At 43.4% G+C, this 19083-nt stretch overlaps 1 protein-coding gene and 1 long non-coding RNA gene across 16 annotated transcripts in view; one reads left to right on the top strand and one right to left on the bottom strand.

Moving 5' to 3' along the window:
- Nucleotides 1-19083, top strand: part of gramd1bb (GRAM domain containing 1Bb) — a 128408-nt gene that overhangs the window by 57184 nt on the left and 52141 nt on the right. The window contains exon 2 of one of the 15 annotated variants that reach the window (XM_031290912.2): nt 11877-11920. The exons of the other annotated variants lie outside the window; for them this stretch is intronic. Coding sequence (XP_031146772.1) covers nt 11877-11920 — 44 coding nt within the window. The remainder of the gene's footprint in view (nt 1-11876; nt 11921-19083) is intronic. 15 annotated transcript variants of the gene reach the window in all.
- Nucleotides 353-14867, bottom strand: LOC116043898. Its single transcript, XR_004103571.1, has 3 exons — nt 14816-14867; nt 9396-9400; nt 353-363 (listed from the first exon to the last, which is right to left on the bottom strand). It is a non-coding gene; the product is annotated as an uncharacterized LOC116043898 (long non-coding RNA).

Genomic DNA, 19083 nt, shown 5'->3' with positions numbered 1-19083 from the left:
GTCATACACTAGGGGTGGGAAAAATAATCGATTCTTAGATGCATCGCGATTCTCTCTAGAACTATTCGATTATCGATGCTGATAAGTTAATAATCGATTATTTTTTTTAATTTTTTTTATGTGTTGATTTTTATTTAAAAGTTACTGTCTCCAGACAAGTACAAATCAGAAAACAGAGTGACTGAAAGAGGATGGGATAATGGACAACAACTTAGAGTTTAGGCAGAAAAAAACACACAAAAATGGCCAAAAGGAAAAACATTTTTTTGTATATATACACATGATCTAATAAGACATACATAAAATAATTAGGCAAAACACATATAGGCTGTTCATCTACTTTATCACATTACATCTGACCACCTCATGTTTCATGTTCTAAGAAGCCAATTATCCACCTTTAAACATGACTGAGCCTCTGACATGGAAGATTACTGTGAGAGGTGACTTTCACAAGCACGTTTAAGGCTTAAGCATGGAACGACTACCAAAAACTTGTGTGTGACAAATATTGTATATGTCAAAATCTAAGCTTTGTCTAGCTGCTTTGTCTAGGAAGTGATTAGCAAACTCAGATTTATATGTATTTTTTTTTAAATCACGCATGGATAATCGGTTTAGAATCGTGAGGTGCCAAGAGATTCCCACCCCTATCATACACAATAAGTATAACAGCATATTCAATATACAATATAGTAGACATGACTGAAAAGGCTCAGGCAAGCTTTTATATGCCTATCCTATGTGTATAGTCTTAATAATTTGAGCTACACTCCAGAAACAAAAATAATGAAATAAAAATGATTTACAGTTGTAAAAAATAGCTTTACAAACAATTCTTTTGAATTTATACAGTAAGACACAATGCATATCTAACTCTAAACATGTGTCTGTCTGCAATCTATATAAGTCAATATATCATTTAAAACCCAAATACTTGTGGCTGTACAGTTTATTTAAATTATTTGCAGCGTTGACAGTGTGTTGTTAAACATAGAAGAAACACATTGGCCATTGACAAATCTGCAAAGAAGAGGTGGTCAATATGACATTATATGTAATCATTTTAATATTACCATGCTCCTGAAACGTTGTAATTTCTGATGTGCTCCTACTTTTCTCTTCTCACTATTCGTCAAGAATATTGTAATGTTGTAAAGAAAAAAGCGCTTAAAAAAAAACAAAAAAACAATAGCTTTACCAAATTTACAAGCTATTTTACTTATTTAAATTTTGGTTTTCAGATCAGGCTTTCTCAAACCTTTTCTTAAACTATGTGTTTAACCACCACACTCTCCAAGCTAAAAATTACCCAAATGTGTCTTATGTAAAAATACTGGGTCCAGTCTTTCCATCACTAGTACCTGCTGTGATCTGCTCCACTGCTCTCAGCTTTGATGCCAAACACCAGTGAGGTCGGCCGTACAAAAGCTGAACCATGTCAGAAAATTAACTTTACTCTGGTAGTGTTTCCTGTAATGCTGGTCAGTGAGATGCACACCTCCTTTGACACCACTGTCCATTTAACCATTGAATTTTTATTAAAAATGCACACTGTGAAAAACTGTGGGCTTTCATTTTATGGCTAAAAAATGGGTAAAAGACTTAAGTTAAAGTGTCTATATGTAACTTTCAGTTTGTGTTGATTCTAGCGGCCCCTTTGGACAAAAGCGGAAGTGTTTTTACCACACCTGCTGTCGTAAAGGTCTTTTCTTTACGGTGCTTTATTGCCCACTGTTTATTACTGAGTTAACATTACCAGGAGGTCATATAGTCGCGATGAATTTTTTGCTCAGACAGAAAATCATTCATTTACAATAACAGAATACGTTACAGATGCATCGTTGCAACATAGATGTTGCACACGGTAAATTAGCCTAGCCTACTTTGGATGCATCGTGAGCTAAACCGGGTATCACTGTCACTGTGTCATGAGCCAAAGCATTAAGAGTTTGTTGTTGCAACCAATGTAATAATAACTTATATTAATATAGCGCGTTTCATGAAATCCATGGACGCTTTACACAAGTACAGGGGGACAAGGGCAAAGAAAATAGTAGGCCAACACAAACACGGACTGAAAGGATTAAAACGTCTGTGCTAAATGGAAGTGGACGTAATTTAATGTCGGCTACTGACGTACAACCAGTGTCGTGTGCAACACGTTACAGTAACGTAACTCGCAATTCGGCGCAACGTTACTTTTTCCAGGGACAGATTTAACAGTGACACTGCCTTCTCAGCTGCGCGCTCAAAAGCTCCACACGGGACGTGACAGAGGCTGGTAGCAGAGCAATAATGGCAAGCGAGAAGCAGCCAACGCTAACTTTTGAGAGCGTTTTAAGCTTTGTGGCTTTTTGCTGGACGGCGCTCTGAGCGGAGAGCTACGTGACACATGCCACTACATCGCTGAGGACTGGCGGTTAAATCGGCCGTCCTACAAACAGAGCATGCCAGGCAGACACAAAGCTGACAACCTCACAGATGGATGAGGTGGAGATGGGCTCATACATACACACAGCGGACCGCTGTGGACTTGTGTCGGTCGCACGGACACGCAAGGACTTCGAGAAAAGAGGCTGCATGTTTCATGTTTTCAATGCACAGACCATCGTGGCTGCGCGACCGGTACAAGTCGATACAGACATTACACACTAACACCCTGTAACGCTGATGACCTGCTGATGTGCATTCAACCCGCGCTGGACTCGTTCATAATGAATCAGCCGTCACTCTGTGAGTTGAGAATCTGCAGTGTAGTTCAGACACTTCACTGATAAACCATAGATTGGCTTTATGGTTGTAACGACTCAGACACACGACACTGGAGGACTCAAATGCACGACTCAGAGACACGGTTTAAAGTTTAACAAAATAAAGACTTTACTAGAAAAAAGGTTGAAACAAAAGGCGCTCACAAGGAGGATATATCAAACAAACTTAATGACGTATATAACCTGGCTGGAACGTTGACAAGACTGACATGGAGACAAGACAAGACGAACTGGCACAAGACAAAGGAAGACAAGGACTATTTATACAAGAGGTAGGGGAGACCAGGTGAAAACAATCAGGGGCGGGGTAGACAATCACACTGGCGGGAAAATCACACAAAGGGAGGAAGTCAGGGTCTGAAACGAGAGGGAAAGTGAATACAAAATAAAACAGGAAGTGCACCACAAGACAAGACGTGAGTGACTACACTTAACAAACTTGACGAGACATAACAGTACCCCCCCCTCTAGGGCTGACTCCCGACGGCCCAGGAGCCTCCGGGTGGCGTGCATAAAAGTCCCTGATGAGATCCTTGTCCACGATGAAACGGGAAGTGATCCATGAACACTCCTTAGGACCGTAATCCTCCCAGTCCACCAGGAACTGGGTCCCACGGCGACGGACAGCCAGAAGCTTCTTGACGGTATACACTAGGGGTGGAACAATACATGTATTCGTATTGAACCGAAACGGTACGGGCGTCTCGGTTCGGTACATGAATTTACACGGAGAATACACGGTATACAAATAAAGAAAACTCGTGTGCAAATTAATTAATGTAATGTGGAACTACTGTTACATACGCGTTTCTTAGGGACACCTAATCTGTAGCACCCCCTTAGTCGGTCCAGTGAGTCCACACCAGAGCCATGTCTTTCTCTATCACTCTGGTCCACACGAAGCAAACTAGTCCCTTCCATGTACAACCAAACACGGATGTAGCCTACTGTAGCTGTATCCCTTCTTGCCTCGACCACAAATGGCTTCCAGGCCCATTTGCTTCGCTGTTTGCTTCGCTGTTAGCTCCGCTTTTAGCTCCGCCGTTAGCTGTTAGCTCCGCCGTTAGCTTTGCTGTTTGCTCCGCTGTTTGCTCCGCTGTTAGCTCCGCTTTTAGCTCCGCCGTTAGCTGTTAGCTCTGCCGTTAGCTTCGCTGTTTGCTGCTAGCTCCGCTGTTAGCGTGTGAAGCTAACGCAACAATTCGCCAACTGCTCTGTGTAACCGAAGCTTCTCTTTTAACACCCCTGCTCTGTTCATTCACATATGAGAGCAGCGCTTGTCTCCCATATCACACTACTAGCTGATTGTCTTATTTTGTTTACAAGTTCCAGATGGAGTCTGGAGATGATGTGGGGTACTTACTGTTTACATCTTACTTAATACACTCAGGCTGTTGCAGCTAGCTCAGGGGAGAGACTGTATGACACTAGGTGGTACAGCCTGAGACATGCACAATAAAAAAAAATTGCCTTCTGCATTTTTGTTATGCTTTTCCCTCCATTGTACCGAACCGTGATGTCTGAACCGAGGTATGAACCGAACCGTGACTTCTGTGTACCGTTCCACCCCTAGTATACACCAGACCGCCATCAATGATCCGGGGAGACGGAGGGGGAGCAAAGGCGGGCACCAGAGCGCTTTCCTTGACTGGCTTGATCTTGCTGACATGAAACGTGAAGTGGACCTTCAGTGACCTGGGAAGGCATAGACGCACAGAAACCGGCTTAATTACTTTAGATACGGGAAAAGGACCCACAAACCTCGGAGCCAACTTCCTGGAATGGACGTGAAGTGGTAAATCCTTAGTGGCAAGCCACACCCTCTGACCAGGCCTGTAGGGAGGAGCCAGTCGGCGGTGACAGTCCGCCGCTGCTTTCATCCGGGCCGAGCTCCGGAGGAGCATCCGCCGCGCACCAGCCCAAACCCGGCGATAACGTCCAAGCAAGGCGTGAGCCGAGGGGACCGTGACCTCCTTCACATTAGCTGGGAACAAGGGAGGTTGGTAGCCATTGGCACACTGGAATGGCGAGAGGCCCATGGCAGCCGAGGGAAGGGTATTGTGGGCGTATTCCACTCAGGTGAGATGTTTACTCCAAGCGACCTGGTTCTGGGAAACCAGACATCGGAGACAGGTCTCAAGTTCCTGATTAAGGCGTTCCGTCTGCCCATTGGACTGCAGGTGGTAGCCGGAGGACATGCTGACGGTGGCGCCGAGGAGCTGGCAGAACTCCTTCTAGAAACGTGAGACAAACTGTGGTCCTCTGTCTGAAACGATATCACTGGGGAAACCATGGATCCTGAAAACATCATTCATCATGACCTCTGCTGTTTGCTTGGCAGAGGGTAACTTGGCCAGGGGAATGAAGTGTGCCATCTTAGAGAAGTGTTCCACCACCGTCAGGATGGTAGTGTTACCTTCAGAAGGTGGCAACCCAGTCACAAAGTCCATGGAGATGTGGGACCATGTCCGTTGAGGAACAGGCAGCGGGTGCAGCAAGCCCATTTGGGCCCGAGGCATGGACTTATTACGGGCACACACTGGACAGGCCGCCACGTACTCTGCAACCGCCTTTTCCATAGCCAGCCACCAGAACCTCTGCTTAATGACATACATAGTCCGTTTGCCCCCTGGATGGCACGTAAGCATGGAGGTGTGAGCCCAGTGGATCACCTTGGAGCGAAATGATACAGGGACAAACAAACGGTTATCAGGACACCCACTGGGTGCCGTAGTCATAGCATTAGCCTGCTTAACATTTGTTTCTATTTGCCACGACACCGCTCCAACCACACAGTTTCGTGGAAGGATAGATTCAGGTTCTTTGGCAATAGGTTCACGGTCATAAAGACGAGACAGAGCATCCGGTTTAACATTTTGTGAGCCTGGTCGAAAAGACAGAGTGAAGTTAAACCTGGAAAAGAACAGAGTCCATCTGGCCTGACGTGAATTGAGTCTTTTGGCTTTCCTGATGTATTCCAAGTTTTTATGGTCTGTCCACACAAGAAAAGGTTGCTCGGCCCCCTCCAACCAGTGCCTCCACTCTTCCAGCGCTATTTTGACAGCTAACAGTTCCTTGTTCCCCACATCATAATTCTTTTCTGCAGGAGTCAACTTACGTGACAAATAGGTGCAGGGATGCATCCGGTTATCCTTGGCGGACCTCTGGGACAACACCACCCCTATCCCCTCGTTGGATGCATCAACCTCGACCACAAACTGCCGTTGGGGGGTCAGGAACAGGGAGTACTGGTGCCGTGGTAAAAAGTTCCTTCAGACACTGGAAAGCTTTCTCGGCCTGGGGGGACCACTGAAAAGGTACCTTGGAAGAGGTGAGTGAATGCAGGGGCGCTGCACCAGAACTGAAGTTTCGAATAAACTTTCTGTAGAAATTGGCAAACCCCAGAAACTGTTGTACCTTTTTCCGGTTGAGTGGAGTTGGCCAATCCGCCACTGCGCTGACCTTTGCCGGGTCCATTTGCATCTGGTTGGCAGAGACAATGTAACCCATCCCACGAGATGGTAGCTGCATGAAAGTTACACTTTTCACCTTTGACATAAAGGTTGTTCTCCAAAAGCTTCTGAAGGACCTGGCGTACATGAGTGACATGAGAATCAGTATCTGGAGAGAAAATCAGAATATCATCGAGGTACACAAATACAAAAATATTCAAGTACTCTCTCAATACATCATTAACAAAAGTCTGAAACACAGCAGGAGCATTGCATAGTCCAAAAGGCATGACAAGGTACTCATAATGTCTACTAGGAGTGTTAAAACCTGTCTTCCATTCATCTCCTCTGATCCTGATGAGGTGATAAGCATTCCTGAGATCTAGCTTAGTGAAGACTGTGGCTGTTTGGAGCAGTTCAAAAGCAGAGGAGATCAGTGGGAGTGGGTAACGGTTCTTTACTGTAATGTCATTTAGAGAACTATAGTCAACGCATGGCCTGAGGGAGCCGTCCTTACCCACAAAGAAAAAACCTGCACCAGCAGGAGAGGAGGACGGACGGATGATTCCAGCCTTTTAAGAGGAGGTAATGTACTCATCCATGGCAGCTCTCTCCGGCCAAGAAATGGAGTAGAGACGCCCCTTCGGAATGGGCGCGCCAGGTAGCAGATCAATGGCACAGTCAAAAGGTCGATGAGGAGGAAGAGACAGAGCTTTAATCTTGTTAAAGACCTATTTCAAATCAATATAACATGGAGGTACAGTAGATAAGTCTGGGTAGTCAGGGTCACTGCCTGAGCGTAGTTTAGCCACTGATTCTTCAGAAACGTCAGTCTGAGTCACATGATTAACTGTACATGAGTTTACACATTCTTCACCCCACCCCTTAATCTTTCCTGTGCGCCAATCAATGTGGGTGGTATGTTTCTTAAGCCACGGCAACCCCAAAATCAGCGGATGCAGTGCAGAGTCAAATAAATGAAATTGCATGGTCTCAGTGTGGGTGTCATTTAATGTTACCTGAATAGGTTCAGTACAATGAGTCACTCTAAACAACAACCCTCCATCCAATGCAGTAGCCTTAACGGGGTGGTTAAGTGGAATAGTCTTAATCTGGTTCTGTCGGGCTAAATTCCAGTCCATAAAACATTCATCTGCACCAGAGTCGATTAACACCTCCTGAAAAACCGTTTGGTCATTAATGGAAAGTCTTACTTGGGTCAGTGATCGAGGAGGAAAATCCGAGGTAATCTTGCTCACCAGCGCCCTCCTCTTGGCTGGTGAGCTCGATCTTTTCCCGGACAGGAGGCGAGTTGATGGCCCGGTTGTCCGCAGTAGAAACAGCACCCCTCCACCATATGGCGCTGTCTCTCCTCTGGCAAAATTCTGCTCCTCCCCAGCTGCATTGGCTCCTCCAATGCGCGTGGTGGCGGGGTCGTCACGGGAGCTGCCGCCATAGGAAACGAAGAAGTCCTCAACAGTTGGATCCCCAGAGGGTGCCCCCAGTGACTGGGAGGAGGAACTGCAGTCCGACGCCGCTCTCTATCCCTCTCACGGAGCCTGTTGTCCACACAAACTGACATGGCTATAATGGCTTCTAAATCCTGAGGAAGCTCTAAGGGTGCTAACTGGTCCTTAATGGGCTCTAACAGTCCAGTCACGAACGCATCTATTAACACTAGTGTGTTCCACCCGCTATCTGTGGCTACTGTGCGGAACTCAATGGCATAGTCGACTACTTGGCGGTGGCGCTGTTTGATCTGCATGAGGGCCCGAGAGGCTACACTAGCAGGTGAGGTGTGATCAAATATTTTTCTCATGGTCTCTTGAAAAACTGAGAGTGACTGGCAAATATCAGAGTCCCTGGACCATTCGGCAGTGGCCGAAGCAGCTGCCGATTAAATGGGACACAATGAATGCCACTTTAGCTTGGTCTGAAACAAAAGCTGCCGGGTTGTGCTTAAAATGCAGGTCACACTGTACTAAAAAAGTTCTACAGTCACCTGAGTCCCCTGAGAATTTTTCTGGGGAGGCCAAACACAGAGTCAATGGAGCAGCCTGATTCATGGTTGTTGAGACAGCAGAGGTAGCCACAGGCGGAGTCACTGGAGGTGTAGTTCCCAAACGAGTGATGACTTGGTGAAGTTGCCCCGCCAGGTGATTTACCTGAGTGGTAACTGAGGTTTGAAACTCTTGCTGCCGCTCTGTGAGGTTCTTCACACCACGGCTGATTGTGCTCAGCTGTGTCTCATGCTGATGGATCTTGGTACCCTGTGCAGAGAGGGCAGTTTGAAGTACCTTCGAGTCGGCTGAGTCCATACTTTGGCCAGTTCGTTCAGACACACGACACTGGAGGACTCAAATGAACGACTCAGACACACGGTTTAAAGTTTAACAAAATAAAGACTTTACTAGAAAAAAGGTTGAAACAAAAGCCGCTCACAAGGAGGATATATCAAACAAACTTAATGACGTATATAACCTGGCTGGAACGTTGACAAGACTGACATGAAGACAAGACGAACTGGCACAAGACAAAGGGAGACAAGGACTATTTATACAAGAGGTAGGGGAGACCAGGTGAAAACAATCAGGGGCGGGGTAGACAATCACACTGGCGGGAAAATCACACAAAGGGAGGAAGTCAGGGTCTGAAACGAGAGGGAAAGTGAATACAAAATAAAACAGGAAGTGCACCACAAGACAAGACGTGACTACACTTAACAAACTTGACGAGACATAACAATGGTCAAAGATAGTTTTTGTATAATTAACTTCAGTCTCTGCCAGAGACGCCTGCTTTTAAAAGTAACGTAAAAGTAACTTCCCCAACACTGCGTACAACCACATCGCGCAATCTACAGATATTTTATGAATGAAATAGACATATTACATACCTGAGGGCCAATTCGCGGATGTTTTTGAATCATTTACAATCCAGTAATTGTCTCCATCTGTTAAAAGCCCGACCGAAGTTGACTCGCGTTTTCGCCCGTCCCCTTTCCCTTTTAGCTTTTAGTTCTTCGTTAAATTTCCTTTTTTTCTGTGATTGTCCTGCCCCAGTATCAGCCATACCTACAACAAATAACTTCTAAAATAACATTAAAATACAATTAGGCCTAGCCTATATAAAGAAATCTCCTGCTACCCTATACCTTGCTGGATACACTAACACAGGCTTTTCCGGTGTTACAAGGAAATCTGTGACCCGTCAAAATGTGTGATTGTAGTGCCGTCTACCTGCCGCAAATCATTCTGTGACTTTGTGGGAAAAATCGGACCTGGGCAGAGGCTTTACTAAAAACTATATAAAAATAGCGTTCTTTTCACTCTTAGACTCGTTTATTGTTACTTTGGAAACAACTGCTTATTCTGAATTTTAGAAATAAACTTCAAAACAGAACATATGGTTCTTTATCTGCCGACTCTCATTTTTGGAAGGATTGATTGGAACTATTTTCAAAAGTAAGCCTTCTAGCTAATTCTCAATTTCCAATAAAAATCTAGTCTACAAAAGATTTTCACCAATCTGAACCTGAGTCATTATCATATCACGGCGAGTATTTTGGGCCAGCTGTTGACGTCCATCACTGTAGGGGATTCATTAAAATACCCCACTGGCACACCCACTTACTGCTTTGGTGAAAGGCCTTGTTTTCATGCTAGGTGGACATCTGCCTCACTCTAGAGTTACACAAGGAAATATGCCATGTACATGTGCCATTTTATGGTATGAAGTAAACTAAATATAGACCTGTCTTTGTCATTTAGAGATGAGTCTTTCCCTATGTGTCCACAGTTGGAGCTGAAATTGATACCAATCCATTTGTCATTAAGCTCACTTAATGTACTGCCATATTAATCGAGTATTGGTTGTATGGGGAATTTGGGGTCTGTGAGATAATGAAGCTGGAGTTCATTCAATAAATTGTACCACTCAAAGTAGTAAATTGGGGCACTTACAGTATGTGGGCAAGGATAAGGAGACAGTACTATGGAGCAGGCTAGAACCAGCCATAATGTACATCCAGCCCCTACTGTATCCATCTTCATCCAGCAGGACTTTACTGCTGACTAATCACAGGGCCTCTGGTGACTCATGGTGTAATTCACATATGTTCATCAGCAGATCAATCCCGCTGATCACGCTAAATGTCTATATCTCGCCCCAGCAGGACAACATTTAATGCATTTTTCTGCAAATAAGCACTCTTGTCCACAGGGATGAAATTGATATATGTCGTAGGTGGAGATCCATCTGTCGTGTAAAAATTTAAAACGCAATTGTTCTATACCGAACACTACAGGTCCATCTAGGGGTAAAGCTCTGCAGAGCTGTTGAGGATTAACACTCAACTCCAAAGACCTTAACAGTCAAATTCAATTCTTCGTGCCAGATTGCCTTTCTGAAACATATCCGTCTTTAATGGAAGGTCTGTTTTTTCAGGTTTCATAAATCAAGTGGTGGAATCTGTAATCTGTCTCCTCTGAATTGCCTTCCATCATAGCAGACGTGATTGATTTCCCCTCTAGCTGTTCCAAAGGGGCCATGGATTATTCTTACTTAGGGCTTCTTCTGTTATTCTGCATCCTACGTTTGCAAGAGAACGAAGCATCCAGGGTCATTTTAAACATCCGCTTTCAGCTTCTGAGTATTGAAGAGTTTTGACACTGTGCATTTATTTTGCATCTATCAAGCAGCAACACACCATTTGGCTAAAATGTTAATGCTCGTGGGTTTAATCTCAACAGGAAATTCCTCAGTAAATCAATTTCTCTCAGTGAGAAAATGTTAAACTTGATTACCTCACTGACAGGCATGAGATCTGTAGAAGGTGTTGCACAGCTGAAAGAAACTTCTCAATAGGTGCTGGGAAGCTCAGTCAGGGGTAAATGAGTGGGAAGAAATTGCTCTGACTGGAGAGGCAAATGTATTATCAGGTGCCACGGCAAAAATGAATTGATTAAATAGATGGAGGAGTGGTTGAGGGCCTCTGATCGCAGTGATTCATGGTACATGTGGGCGCTCTGTATTGAGTCACTGGCGGCAGCAGTGACTGGAGTGAAAGGACTGCACTATGCACACATTGCTTTCTTTTGTATGTGCATGCACAAATACACACAAATGCACGTGTTTTTGTGCGAAATGTTAATCTCAAACAATTATTGATTGTTAAGACTAAAAGCAAATCAGAGTCGGTGCATATTTACGACCACATTGGGACTTGTCATTTGAACTCAAGCGCTCACCAAATAACCGTACCAAGATGACTGAAAGCGCGTTTTTGGTCCTCTTAAAAGCAAAGTGTGCTTTTGTTTATTACCAGTGAAAAGCTTATCTGAACCAATGACAGGAAACTAAAATAAAAGGTGTCTTACCTTTTGTGAAGACCAGAGATAATATATATATATATATATATATATATATATATATATATATATATATATATATATAACAAAGAATACACTCCATTATGATTTTTATGTCTGTTTGTTTTTCAGCCTAGGAACTTCTGTAAACTGTAGCAGACATGAGGCATCAATATCAGTGCATTTTTCGTTAGAATCAACTGCCATCAGGACATTCACGTCATGAAAAAGAAAAGATAATCTACCAAAACCTCTCATTCACTCTTCTCTACCCTCACTGATAGGCCAAGCAAAAGAAGTGGAAGAAACTGATATGGAAACCCCAAAGGTAGGATACAACTCAACAAGCAAAAGACACTCCACACATGAGCATTGACATTGTCATGTCATTAAACCAAAGATAAATAATAGGTTCTAACACATTATACCATTCTTCATCCTCTGTGTATTCTCCCCCATTTAAGTATTTTCTTAGTCTTCAAGTCAAGTGATTCATCACATCTGAGAATGTCATTCTCACACTCACCATTTGAAGGAGCTGTTTCATTATGGTATACTTTATATAAATCCCACAATTGTATCTACTTCCTCTCCACTTCTGGTCCTCAGATTTCACACGCAGCGAAAAACCGTTGTGGCGCTGCGCAAGCCATTGGACACAGGCGGAGTGGCAGTCGGGAGAGTCAGGACTTTTCCCGGTGGGCTGGTAGTGTTTCGAGGCCGCGAGGGCCGGTCTGATCGGCCGCTGTCCGCAGCCGCTACCCGGCCGCTGCCCGCTGGTCAAACTGTGCGGCCTCTGCTCAACCCGGGCCGGTGGTCTATGACATTTCCCGGTAGATGTTTTGGTCCCACTCCGCCGCTAATTGGAAATAACGGGTTTCAGAGTGCAGCAGCGTCGTTGCCGCGTTTGGTCTGAAGGGGCCTTTAGCTAAAATGAGCCAAACAAAGTTGTCACTCATAATTCCGCATAGCATCCAATCATTGCACAGTAGGGCGGGACTAGGCGGAGCACCTGAGCTGTGAAGTATGACTTGGAAAAATTCACATGAATTTCAATATGAGCATTCTCACAGCAGTCACATGGCCGGTGATCGGATATGTATTGGATTTAGGACTACATATGAAAGTGGCCCAGAAAAAAAATGTCAGTGTCCACATTACTGTCACAGAATCTGTCACATCAGAGCAAAAAAATCGGATTTGGGCCACATTTGCTTGTAATGTGAACGTAGCCTTAGTGACAGGAAATCAATTAATCAATCAATCATTCAATCCCACAGCATATTAGTTAATGGCCATGCTATATATGACTATCAGGTAGGCTACTTAGGGCAGAAATAATCTTCCAAAATTGTGCATTTGTGTCCTGTTAGTGACAGGGGTTACACTTTACTTGAAGGTATCTACATAAGAGTGACATGACACTGTCATGAACGTGTCAGAAACATTATAAACAAGTCATAAACTTTTATGACATAACACTTCTTTTAGTAAGTGTCATTAGTTTTTTGTCATGACAAGTTATGGTTAGAGTTAGGGTTAGGCTTATGTGTTCATGACACTGTCATGTCACTCTTATGTAGATACCCTCAAGTAAAGTGTTACCGTGACAGGTTGGTAAAAATCATAAACCTGAATAGTATCTATTGGATTGCCAGTTATATAAACAGAGCTAAGGTTTGTAGTTATCTGTTATTTACCCTCTCTATAAAAATGATTGTTGTAATGTTGAATGATGTAATCCAGGGTCTCAGGTTTTCATGCACAGCGAAAGCTTGATGTGGAAAAAGCAGAGGTCTTAATTGTGATTCATTACATTATCGTTGCAGATTTAATCTGTGCAAAGTTGAAGTGTTTTGGAAATGTGAGGCTTTGCTGGGTGATTGTGGCTTTGTCACCATGAGTGACGTTGATCATTTGTGAAGCTCGAAATAGCTCAAGTGAAGGCCTTGTGGATAATAATGGCATAGCAACCTGTGTGTGTGTGTGTGTGTGTGTTTGTGTGTGTGTGTCTCGACATCTGTATGGCTGACTAAAAACATCAGGCAAGGTCTGCATGTGGCCCTGAAGCAGAAGGCTGGACAGCTCCTGGCTTTAATAATGGCAGGGTCATCTCTGTGGCAACAGCCCTGACTGACTAGATGGAAGGATTGTCTGGGAGGTGTCAGTCAATATCTCTCCAACGCAATCCCTTATCCCATCACAACTCAACAAGCAGAGTCCTTTGATATACAAATAGCTTTTCTCACTCTACCTAAAAGCTTTTGTTTTTGCTTCAGAGCACATAACTGTGTCAGTGTAAGTTGGACTAATTTGGAAAAAACATGGACTTAATTTAGACAGCATCATCTGTGCAGCTGCTGTGTTTTTAATCAACTTGCCTGTTTAAATAAAGGTTAAGCAAAGGTTCCTTTGAGAACAGAGCATGAGGACACAGATGGGGTTGTTGTTTAACCCGCGGAGGTTTGTGTTTGAGTGTTACCAACAGTGAACAACCCCCTCAGCGGCAGCACATCTGACCATGTTGGCTTCCACGCCACAGTATCTCACGCTCACTGATGATGTGGTCATGTGGAGCTATTTCGTAATTGTGTGACGACTGAGCTGGCGTTGTGTAATTATGTAATTAGGAAAGATAAGGAATAGGTGTTGATGATGATTAAACAAGAAGAAATTACTAACCGCACAGGGATGACTCTCTTTAAAAAGGGCCTCTAATTCAGTGTAAGAGGGTTTGTGCCAATGTTGTCTTTTAACTTTAATTGTAAAAATAGGACTAAAAAGACCAAACACATTTTAAATATTTACACTGGTTAAACAGCTTCCCTCAAGTAACTCTTTGACATTTCTGTTCCTATACAGGAGTGTCAGCAGTGATACAATAGATGCTAAAATGTATACCCTACTGGATGTGGACTAGATCTGGGGAGATCAGCAGAACCTGATCTTTCTGTGTCGTGACATTATTTTTCCAAACAGAGCAGCTGTGTATTTGTGGAGCTCAGGGTCATGGATGTGATGAGTCATTGATGCACTGCATAATAGTTACAGCTCCAGTTTAGCCTGGAGATATACAAAGACTTGTGCCTTTTTAGCCAATGGAGATCTACTGTACTGTTTATCAGTTTGTTAATATTGATCAACTTCTGATTAATCTAAATTTGTCATTCATGCATTGATAACATAAACCCAGTGACTGGGTTCAGACGTGTCCCTGTTCAACACATCCTCACTCCCATTGCGTAAAAAAATATGGATGCTTGGTTAGGTGCCTTATAAAAGTTTCTGTGACACGTGGGAGAAGAACGGCACAGTTGGGTTTAGGAAAAGTGACACGAACCGCGATTTCCGGGGTGAAAGTCCTGTGTGGCTTGTCCCATCCACCACCCCAACCAACCTCCATACGCGGAATTTCGGGCTTTCATACTAATTGCTACCGTTGTCGCACTTAATACTACATCTTCACGCGCCACGTATCTGATGCTGACAGCCACTGCCCAAGCGTCCGTATTGTACGATTTCAGAGTGAGAACAGTTTGCCCTGTTAATTATGCCTTAAAAACACAATGCACTTTACAGTGCCATTAACAGTTTCTTAAAAAAATACTCTAGAATAGTACTATTTAACCAGCAAGAAACTACCATGTATTACTATACATTCTGCAGGTGTAGGTGGGAATACTCACTGGTTCATTCAGGTTTATAGAGAAAATACCAAAATTCCATTTTGTCCACCACCTCTCTCTTCTCCTCTCTCTCCCTCCGCTTTGTTTAGTCATTATGAGTGTGTGTTTGAGGTTTGTTCAAAAAGAAACCTCGGCCTATTTCCATCCTGCTTGCTGCAGCAGAAACAGGAAATGGAAGGCTTTTTTAAATGACTGCTTTAATGTCAGCACGTGCCATACTTTGTTCTTTTATTTATGGCACACGTGACAGTCGCGCAGAAGGCCATCAGTATTTCGCAATACCATTCTTTGGGTTGACCTGATATTGAATATGATATCTATTCCTTGCGGTGTTGCTTGTTTGTTGCATGTGTTTTTTTTTTTTTGCAATCAAATATATTATGTCATTTATCACCACTGTCATCGTCTTTCACTCTTTCTCCCTGGGCTGCTTTTATGTTTTAGTCAATGTTGGCTGTCTGCAAAGTGTCTGTTCTGTCCTGGGTGGGATTTCTGCTGCCTGTGTGTTTTCTGCATACTATTACATTCACTCTGGCTTCCTACTGAGCCGGTTTCTGTTGTGCAATTGCTGTCCCATGTTTGCATCTGTTTAACCTTATTCTTCTCTGTTGCCTGTGACTCTGTTAATCAATAATGTAAGCATGTACTACTATGCCATAATTTCTTATGCATAGTATGTATATGCCTGTCTTTGCATGCTGTTTGCATTTCTGCTCTCTCTCTCTCTCTCTCTCCCCACTGTGGCCTTGAGGGCTCGGATTATCCGGCATCTCAGTTCAACAATAATTAAACAGCCATCCAGTCAAGTGAGCCCCCTTTTCTCTCTTCTCAGATAGTAGAGATCAATTTATGGCCGTTTATTCAACATGAGTAGGAAAACAGGCATACTATGTATAAGACAACCTGTAGGGGGACCGAAGAGGGAAAAGTTACATATGCTGCGTTCATAGACATCGGAAAAACATTTTTCCGAGTGAAAACGTCATCATTCACGTCCCTTCCTGTGGGAATCAGAGGTGGAAAACTTGGGCTGGATTTTGCTAACCGAGTTTCCCATTCAGTGACGCGTTGTTGACAACTGACATTTGATGTAGGCGACTTTGGTTCACTGAACATATTTCAATGACAATAAACTGTTTATTGTGGACAAATGCCTCTGCTGAGAAACATACACAGACATAACATGTTTCAAATTATTCATAAATAGGCCCACGTATAAAAAAACAACACCTTATCCGTGTCCTTTCCCTAACACCTGATGATGTGCTGTTTCTATGCTCGTATAAGAAAACAGCAGCAAATCTTTTGTTATTGTGGCCTCCATGTTTTCACACACCTGATGCTCTAGGCTACGGCCAACAGTTGGTGGCAGTCATGCAAAAAGTTGTTATGCCAAACGCCAGTATAACAGAAGAAGAAGAACACGCATCCCGGCCATGTGAACGCTGGCAGTCGGAAAAACAACGTAATCACGGGGGCGGTCCCTGTTATTCCCAGGTGACATGAACGCAGCAATAGTATGCCTTTAATCCATAGTGTGTCACAGAGAAAGGAACGCCCACCAGGCAGAATGGGGAGAGTCAAACTCGCCACAGCATCCAATCTCACAAAGCAGTGTAGAGGATTAATCCAGATTATCTACCAATGCTATTCTTAGAAATAAATGAAACATCCCTGTTCCAGATTAGGGTTCAAGGAATGCTAAACAGCTAATGCAGAAATCACGTCAGCTGTTTTGCTGACTTACAATTAATTATTACTTACTTATTACTTAATAGATTTTAAAGGCATGACTCACTCCATGAAATATGAGTTGCAACCTCTATTCTTTTTATCTTTCCTTCAAGCAAATTTTAAAATGGATATATAGCGTGCATATTGTAGCTTTTTACCTTACCGGACAAGGCGAGAGCAACTTGGCATTAAGTGTCTTGCTCAAGGACACTTTGACATACAGCCAGGAGGAGCCAGAGATCGAACGTCAACCTTGTAATTAAAGGACGACCCGCTCCACCTCCTGAGCCAGAGCAACCCAGAGTAGAGCCTAAATCGGCCCAAAAAATCAAGCCCGAACCTGCCCGAGCACGTTGCGTCCGAGCCCGGCCCGGCCCGACACATTAACTGTAATTATGAGCCCGAGCCCAATTTAAATCCGACAATTTTTTAATACGTGGGCCGTTGTAACTGATGTTCTCAACTACAATTCAGAGTTGTTTGAACTACAGAAATCTGTTTAGAATAATACAACAAGGACGAAGCCTGTAAACTGCGCTGTTTGTTTAGAATGGAACGGATCGCAAATGGATCTGAATGAAGAAACGTAAAAAAAAAAAGAAACAATGATGAACAACATATTGTTGTCACTGCCCACGACCTGTTTAAACTGCTTCCATACCTCCGACTTTCCTCCACACTTGCTCAAAGTTAATTCTCCTGTTTTTCTTTTTTTCTTTACATCTTCAAGCTCCCGGTGTGATGCGTGCGAGAGGAGGAGACTCCGCGCATGAAGTGCTGCATTTTGTAACTGCAGCCTAACTTTTGTACACATTTGTTACTTTTATATAGCCTATATATATATATATATATAATATTTCTGATTATGGCATAGCTTTCTCCCCACCCAAATAGGATAATAAGGTAATGGATAAAAAAAAATAAAAAATTGCTTGATCAAGGGTCCGGCCCGGGCCCGGCCCGGCCCGAGGATGTGGCGAAAAATAACGGCCCGAGCCCGACCCGAGGTCCGGTCTGGCTCGGGTCGGGCTCGGGCTCGGGCTCGGGTTGAGAATCTAAACTCTAACCCAGAGTCATGTATTTCTTTTAGAATCCTTCCTATAAAGAGCATTTTAAACATAGCATGTATTCATGAAAACTGTGAGCGAAGTGTGAATCCATTTACTTTTACAAGAGAGTAAATAAATTCCTGTTTTTGCCTTATGCCAGCAGGAAAGCTTTTTTATTTTTATTTTTTTGGATAAGTATTTTACTATAGCAAAACTCAGCTGTGGTCTGGTCAGCAGGGGGCACCAGTGGGAGGAAACATCTCTGACTCAGTGGTTGACTCTTCTCTAGAGGAGCTGTCCATTCAGCACCACTCTGTAGCTGCTTCTCCTCAGCAGGCTGGACAGAGCACTAACGAGTCAAAAAACAATCACACACAGCAAGAAAGATGACACAAAATCGAGTAGGGCAGGCTTTGAGTGCCACAAAACACTCGAACGGAAACAAATGTTTGTCCTGTTGCATAAAATCCATCTTTCAATAATCAGGCATGGTATTATTGGCCTCTTCCTAATAGCGTGGGTTAGTTTGACTAAGCAGAATACAATGGGTAGCCAACCTCTGTGTGTTAAAACTGAGGGAATCAACCTCCTGATTGCATTATTTGATGTACAGTCTACTGTAATGCCTTTTAGGTATAACATCTAATTTTCAATAATTATTTTTGACAGGTACAGTGAAAACACAAAAGGTACAGGTACTGTACCAGTATTGTTTGGAATGTAGAAGTAATGAAATGTCACAATGACCTCTCTGGCTGCTTTGATACCATCTTTTTTATAAAGAAATATGGATGGAAATTAACAATACGTGTGCCTTGATGGAATAGTCACATTAGTAGGGGAAGCTAGGTCAAGATGAACTGCTTGTCCATTGCAGAGTAGAATTCTCAGCATTCAAGGTGCAGGTGACATCTTACTGCCTAAACTCTGCGACTTTCCTGGATGTTCCCAGAAATCATGACTACCAGTCATGATTTCAGGTAATTTCTGATATAGTATTTTATTGGCTCCCACAGGGTGGA

This window comes from Sander lucioperca, chromosome 8, assembly GCF_008315115.2.
Source record: "Sander lucioperca isolate FBNREF2018 chromosome 8, SLUC_FBN_1.2, whole genome shotgun sequence".
Taxonomy (NCBI): domain Eukaryota; kingdom Metazoa; phylum Chordata; class Actinopteri; order Perciformes; family Percidae; genus Sander; species Sander lucioperca.
The sequence above is the reverse complement of the archived record's forward strand: the minus strand, read 5'-3'. Positions and strand labels throughout refer to the sequence as shown.